The 8,047-nt window shown below is 30.6% G+C and overlaps 1 protein-coding gene across 2 annotated transcripts in view; it reads right to left on the reverse strand.

The window, feature by feature from the left end:
* Positions 1-8,007, reverse strand: part of LOC135144553 (histone acetyltransferase KAT7) — a 90,877-nt gene extending 82,870 nt beyond the window's left edge. The window contains exons 1-2 of one of the 2 annotated variants that reach the window (XM_064076576.1): positions 7,708-8,007; positions 5,764-7,659 (exon numbers count right to left, since the gene is read on the reverse strand). In XM_064076576.1, the coding sequence (XP_063932646.1) occupies positions 5,764-7,659; positions 7,708-7,740 (1,929 nt within the window). In that variant the 5' untranslated portion in view covers positions 7,741-8,007. The remainder of the gene's footprint in view (positions 1-5,763; positions 7,660-7,707) is intronic. The other variant, XM_064076581.1, reaches the window with a different exon arrangement.
* Positions 8,008-8,047: the final 40 nt, after the last annotated feature.

Here is an 8,047-nt window from a genome sequence, read left to right on the forward strand (position 1 = left end):
ACGTAAAAGAAATCGATAAATCGAAAAACTGAAAAATTGACACATAATATCATCAATAATAAATCAAGGAACTGAGAAATCAAAAACTTTTAAAAATCGAATAATTGACTCGATAAATCGAGCAATCGAAACTTCAAAAAAATGGACAAATTAAAAATTTTGAAAATCGAAAAATTGAAAAACCAAAAAATCGAAATACGAAAAGTCGAAAAATCCAAAGATTGGGCAGTCGAAATATCAAAAATCGTAAAATCGACAAACGTAAACTACAAAAATTCGAAAAATTGAAAAAATCGAAGAACTCAAAAATTGAGAAATTGAAAAACATGAATTTTAAAAAATTTAAAAATTAAAATTTGGGAAATTGAAAATCGAGAAATCGAAACATTAAAAACTTGAAAAATCGAGAAATCGAGACATTGAAAATCTAAAATTTAATAAACAGAAAAATTGAAAAATCGGAAAACTGAAAAATTTAATTTGAAAAGTTGAAAACTTTAAATATCGAAAAATTGAATATCGTGAAATTGAAGATCCCAAACTTAAAAAATCAAAAAATTGAAAAATAAGAAAACTGAAGAACCGAAAATCGGAAAAATCGATACATTGAAAAATCGAAACATGGAAAAATTGGAAAGTTAAAAATCTAAAAATTTAAAATTACGTAAAAGAAATTGATAAATCGAAAAATTCTTAAAAACCGAAAAATCGAAATCCGACAAGTCGAAAAATCGAAATCCGACAAGTCGAAAAATAGAGCAATCGAAACACAAAAACATCGAAAAATTAAAAAAAATCAAAAAATTGAAATTCAAAAAGTCGAAAATTTTAAAAATTTAAAAAACCGTAGTGTCTTAGAAATTGGAACATCCCAAAATCGATGAACTCAAAACTCGAAAAATCGAGAAATTGAAGAATCGAAATATTGGAAAATCCCAAAACTAAAATAGTGAAAAATTGAAATATGGAAGAAAAATCGAAGAATCGAAAAACTGAAAAATTTCAAAACTGAAACATCGAAAAATTAAAAGCTAAAAGAAATCGATATCAACATCGGAACATTAATAAATCGAGAAATTGAGAAATCAAAAACTTAAAAATCGAACAACTGAAAAATCTAAAAATAAAAAATTTAAAAAATTGTAATAATTACCGTAAAACAAAATCTCGAAAAGTCGAAAAATTGAAAGATCCAGAAATTGGAAAGTTCCCGAAATTAAAGTGTTGAAAAATTGAAAAAAGAAAAATTGAAAAAGCCAGAAATTTGAAAATCGAAAAGTCGAAAAATTTTGAAAACCGAAAAACCGAGATGTCAAGAAATCGAAACATCAAAGAATCGTAAAATCGAAAAAAGTAAAATTTAAAGTCAAAAAATTCAAAAATTAAAAAATTTTTAAATTCGAAAAAATGAAAAATAGAAATATCGAAGAACTCAAAAATCGAAAAATCGAGAAATTGAATATTCTGTAATTTAAAAAATTGAAAAATTAAAATATTGAAAACCGAGGAATAGAAACACCAAAAAAGTGAGAAATTGAAAATCCAAAATTTAAAAAATCGAAAGATTGAAAAAATTCAAATCCGAAATGATGAAAATCTAGGTCATTTAAAAAATTAAAAAATCGAAACACCGAATAATTGAAATCCGAAAAGTCGAAAACTCGAAAGATCCAGCAATCGAAACACCAAAATTCGAAAAATGAAAATAGCAAAAAACTGAAAAATTCAAAATTTGAAAAGTTTCCAAAATTGAACTATGTATGTATTGAAAAACTGAGAAATCGAAAACTTAAAAAATTGATAGGTAAATCTAAAAATCGAAAAGATGACACATCAAAAAATCTTAAAATGGAAAAACGTTAAATTTAAAATGTCGAAAAATTGAAAAATAGGAAAAATAAAGAATCGAAAATCCGAAAAATCGAGAAATTAAAAAATTTCAAAATTAAAATATTAAAAAATTTAAAATTAAAAGAAATCGATTTATCGAAAAATCGAAATATCTAAAACCGAAAAGTTAAAAAATCCAATGATCCGGAAATCGAAACAACAAAAAACTAAAAAATTGGGCAGTCGAAACAACAAAAAATCGAAAATTTTAAAAACCGAAAAATCGAAATATCAAAAATCGTAAAATCGAGAAACGTAAACTACAAAAATTCGAAAAATTGAAAAAATCGAAGAACTTAAAAATTGAGAAATATAAAAACATGAATTTTAAAAAATTGAAAAATTAAAATATGGAAAATTAAAAATCGAGAAATCGAAACATCAAAAACTTGAAAAATCGAGAAATCGAGAAATTAAAAATCTAAAATTTAAAAAACAGAAAAATTGAAAAATAAGAAAACTGAAGAATCGAAAATCGGAAAAATCGATAAATTGAAAAATCAAATCGAAACATGGAATAATTGGAAAGTTAAAAATCTAAAAATTTTAAATTATGTAAAAGAAATTGATAAATCGAAAAATTCTTAAAAACCGAAAAATCGAAATCCGACAAGTCGAAAAATAGAGCAATCGAAACATAAAAAATCGATAAACTCAAAAATCGAAAAATCGAGAAACTGAAACATCGGAGTGTCAATAAATCAATAAATCGAGAAATCAAAAACTTAAAAATCGAAAACTGGAAAGATCGAAAAATCGAAACATCAAAAAACTAAAAAACTGAAAAATTTAAAAGTCGATAACTCGAAAAATCGAAAAGTTTAAAAATCGAAAAATTTAAGAATCGAAATATTGAAAAATCTCAAAACTAAAATAAAATCGAGAAATTGAGAAATCAAAAACTTAAAAATCCAACAATTGAAAAATCTAAAAATAAAAAATTAAAAAAATTGTAATACATACCGTAAAACAAAATCCCGAAAAGTCGAAAATATGAAAGATCGAGCAATCGAAACTTCAAAAAATCGAAAAATTAAAATAACGAAAAATTGAAAAATCCAGAAATTGCAGAGTTCCCAAAATTAAAATGTTGAAAAATTGAAAAAAAGAAAAATTGAAAAAGCCAGAAATTTGAAAAACGAAAAGTCGAAAAATTTTGAAAACCGAAAAACCGAGATGTCAAGAAATCGAAACATCAAAGAATCGTAAAATCGAAAAAAGTAAAATTTAAAGTCAAAAAATTCAAAAATAAAAACATTTTAAAATTCGAAAAAATGAAAAATAGAAACATCGAAGAACTCAAAAATAGAAAAATCGAGAAATTGAATATTCTGAAATTTAAAAAATTGAAAAATTAAAATATTGAAAACCGAGAAATAGAAACACTAAAAAAGTGAATGAAAAGTCGAAAAATCGGCAGATCGGGAAATTGAAAGTCCAAAATTAAAAAAATCTAGAAATTGAAAAAATTCAAAACTGAAATGACGAAAATGTAGGGCATTTAAAAAACTAAAAAATCGAAACCCCGAATAATTGAAATCCGAAAAGTCGAAAAATCGAAAGATCGAGCAATCGAAACACCAAAATTTCGAAAAATGAAAATGGCAAAAAGAGGAAAGAAAAATTAAAAATTTTAAAAGTTTCCAGAATTGAAATACGTGTGTATTGAAAAACTGAGAAATCGAAAACTTAAAAAATCGATAGGTAAATCTAAAAATCGAAAAGTTGACACATCAAAGAATCGTAAAATCGAAAAACGTAAAATTTAAAAAGTCGAAAAATTGGAAAATTAAAAATTTAAACATTCGAAAAATTGAAAAAATTGAAATTCGAAAACTTAAAAAATCGATAGGTAAATCTAAAAATCGAAAAGTCGACACACCAAAGAATCGTAAAATCGAAAAACGTAAAATTTAAAAAGTCGAAAAATTGGAAAATTAAAAATTTAAACATTCGCAAAATTGAAAAATCCAAAATTGAAAAAACTGAAATTCGAAAACTTTAAAAATCGATAGGTAAATCTAAAAATCGAAAAGTCGACACACCAAAGAATCGTAAAATCGAAAAACGTACAATTTAAAAAGTCGAAAAATTGGAAAATTAAAAATTTAAACATTCGCAAAATTGAAAAATCTAAAATTGAAAAAATTGAAAAATCGGGAAACTAAAGAATCGAAAATCCGAGAAATCGGGAAATTAAAAAAATTCAAAATTAAAATGACGAAACCTGGGAAATTCGAAACTGAAATATCGAAACATCGAAAAATTGGAAATTTAAATATTAAAAAATTTAAAATTAAAAGAAATCGATTGATCGAAAAATCGAAATATCTAAAACCGAAAAGTTAAAAAATCGACTGATCGAGAAATCGATACACCAAAAAAACTAAAAAATCTAAAATTCAAAAATTCAAAACATTTAATATAGAAATATCAAAGGAACACCGTGCAAAGAACTAACATATCCAAAAATAGAAAATTGTAAAACTGATAAATCTAAAATTTAAAAATCGAAAAATTGAAAAAGCAAAAAATTGGAACCGAAATACTGAAAATCCCAAAACTGACATCGAAGAATTGAAAAATGGAACATAAATTGATCGAAGGTTATTTCCACAGAACTTCTGTCGCTCCTAAAGTACAGTACAATAAATCCAGTTTTTCAGTAAAATTAAAAGATTTGGTTTTTGGCAATTGTATTTTTTATGAAACTGTTATAAGTGAAAATAAAGACATGTGTGTTAAAGTAAAGGTAAAAAGCATGTTAGGCATTGGTCTCACTCTCAAGTGAGGTTTTTCATTACAAAATTTTGTGATGGTGTCATCAACAATTTATACATTATAGGACACGTACGAGTATATGAATTTGGATAGATAGTAATAACAAAAATACTGCATTTCCAAATTTTTGGGGAACTGGAGTGAATCGTTCTTAATTTAATCAATACAATAAATTGCCTAATTTATTAATTGATTTGAGTCAGCCGGTATATGTAAAAAAAATTCTAAAAACTATGATGCATTGATAAACCACAAGTATAGAGTCATAATATTTTGCATATTACAAAGCGGATTTATTCGGGATAACGTCAGCAATTTTTAGGTGGGGATAAATGAACAACTTTTGATTAACGATTTACCATGATTACCATAATCTTAAAACGTTTACAAGATTTTAGAACATTTGGTTTTGCAACTTCAAAGTTACATTGTAAAATGTGGTTGATCAATTTTGATTTTTTTCACAAAAATCTGGATGTATAGAGTGAGAACTCTACGCGGATTCGTACACCATAAATGCACGAGTATCTTATTTTATAAAAATAAAAATAAATTTACTATTGGTTGGCATTTTATTACCATTTGTATGATAATCCCAATATATACACCAAATTCTACAACAATCGGTCCGGTAGTTGCGAAGATCATCCGTCTAATAAAACTCGACACAGACAGGCAGGACAAACCGAAAGGAGAGACCACTTTTTTCGTAAAACGTCGAGAAAACACGAAAGTGGCATGTCACCCCATGGACTGGATATTATATATACATATGGGATACTATACTTCGTTAGATTACGCTCAGGTAATAATACGATAGAAATATTTGTCATGTTACCAGCAATACCAGCATTAATCAACAGGTGGTGAGTCCCTAATTTGTGAGTATCATTTATGCATGTAATCATTTTGTAATATCATTTTGAATATATTTTACATATGACGCCACACATTTTATACCTTGTTTATTCCATAAATGTATGCATTAGGTATTAGTTTAACTAATAAGTTGTTCATTTTAATCCAGTTTATTCTAACAACATTTGTTGAAAATACTATTTTTCATTGCATTTTTCGTACACCCTGACTTACCTTGCTGAAGTACCCCACCGTGTGGCACCCCTCACTGTCCACGATAGTCATAACATAAAACAAAAACGGTTCCACGTCGTAATACAGCGTCTTATGGTCCAGAAAGAACTTCGCCAACAAACAGAGATTCTGACAAAATTGTTTATAGCGCTTCCCGTCTACTTCCCACACACTAATTCTGTCTTTCCTATAGACTTCCTCGCCCGGTGGGTGCCTCCAAACGCACTTAACCACGTGCCTCTGCAAAACCGTTCGCGTCTTCATGTACCTCAAACAGTACTCGCAAATGTAAAGTTTCGGTAATCGCGCGTAATCTTCAGGATACGGACTCTGGTACCAGACCTCCATTTCGAACTTCCCCATCTCTATGCATTTCGTGCCTTTCGTGTTGGGCTGAGTTTTCAAATCTTCCTCGATCTTTTCGCTGGCCAAAGCCTGAGCGTCTCTGAATAATTTCAAATCATAATCTGGCACGAAATTCGTTAAATCCAGCTCACGGTTTTTATCGGGGTTTTGCGGTTTTACTTCTTCTACAGGTTCTGATTTGAATTTTAAGTGGATGTCACGGATTTTCTGCAAATACTGTCTTTGGTCTTGGGTTATTTGTGGCCGTGGTGACTTTCTGTGGTATTCCAAGGCCTTTTTGCGATTGTCTTCGCGCTTTTTGCGCTCGTTTAGTTCTTCTTTGCACTGGGTTGGGGTGAGGTTGTGGAATGTAGGGCAGGCTTCTAGGGTGAAGTGTTTGTCGAATTTGCCGCTTAGGTGCCCTTGGCTATTGCAGCCCTCCAAGGGACACTTGCGTTCTTCTATTAGGATTATTTCGCTCGCTCGTGACTTTGCGTCGTTGCGTTTATTGTTTTTCGTTTTGCCTTTTGTGGAAACTGGTGCCCGCTTTACGGGAGATCTACTTAAAGAACGTTTTGTACTTTCAGTGTCTGAATCTGTATCAGAGTATACGTTTTTGCCTAGGACGTGCTTAGATTTGCGAGTACTGGCAGATCTTGTCAATTTTCGAGTTACTTGTTTCGTAGGTGCACCTTCAATCTCTGAATCAGATAAAACAATTCGCTCTTTCGCCGTAACAGAAGGTTTCTTTGTTGCCTTCTTCTCAGACATTTTTCTGTTGGTACTGGACGATTCTGCGCTGCTTTCGCTATCAGAGCTGCTGCTAGAGGCGGTACTTGAAGATGCAGAGCTCGCTGAGCTAACCACGGCCTTTGATTTAGGAGCAGGCTTCTCAATCTTTTTCTCAGGAGGTTTAGGTTTCTCAACAGTTCTCGCAGCGGCTTTAGGACGCGGTTTAGGCGCTGGAGGTTTTGGTCTATTTTTCTTTGCCCCATCTTCAGACTCTGAGCTATTCTCCGGCGAAAAAATACTTTTTTTCTTGTTTGCAGGATCACTCTTACCCTTTGTAACAATTTTTTTAGATGGCTCTTTAGTTTTAGCCCCTTTATTTTGGACAGGCTTAACTGTCGGCTTTGTCACAACCGGTTTGTTTGTAGGTGCTGGTTTAGGTGTTATGGTTGCGCTGCTTTTCGGCTTAGCGGTGCTTTTTCGCTTGATTGCAGCTTTATTTTTAGCGTCTTCGTCTTCTGATGAATAAATGGCAGTTTTCGACGATTGTTTGGTCGGTTTTGTTATTTGAGCTTTAGGTTTTGGTGCTGGTTTCATTTCTGATGATTTCGTGGGGGCCAGTTTTATGGTGTCGGTGCTTTTTCGCGGGTTTTTTTGAAGGGTGGTAGCTTTCTTCGTTTCAGAGCCAGATTGCTGCTTGGTGGATTCCTGCGAGCTGGAGGACTCGCTATCGCTTGAAGAAGATGAATCTGAGCCGGTTGACGAAGAGCTGGAGCTAGAGGAGTCTGTAGAACCTGAGGAACTTTCAGTGGAACTTCCGTTCTAAAAATGGATTTTATAAAAGAGGCGTTAAGTTAAATGGATCATTACCTTTTTGTTGTTTGCAGACGTCATGGTCGACATCACAATTTGCTTCCAAGGGGGTTGTTTTTACTTTTATTTACAAAATATTGACACACAAACATTCACTCACAGGTGACAGTTTGAGGTTAAGTGCACTGGCGCCACCTAACGGCGTAATGGCAGTACTGAAAATTGCGGATGCACATGAGGAAAAATTTTAGCACGTTATTCTACTATCACAGTTTTTCCTATAATTTTTATAATGAAATAATGTATATTTTTTTAATCGCGTTTATAATTTTGCCCAATCTGTAATGTTCTGTAAGGTTTGGATTTACTGAGCCCCCTACCGGTGAACCATTGACTT

The sequence above is a fragment of the Zophobas morio genome, unplaced genomic scaffold (assembly GCF_036711695.1).
Source record: "Zophobas morio isolate AGI-343-1 ecotype UQ-CSIRO unplaced genomic scaffold, CSIRO_AGI_Zmor_V1 ptg000004l, whole genome shotgun sequence".
Classification (NCBI taxonomy): Eukaryota; Metazoa; Arthropoda; class Insecta; order Coleoptera; family Tenebrionidae; genus Zophobas; species Zophobas morio.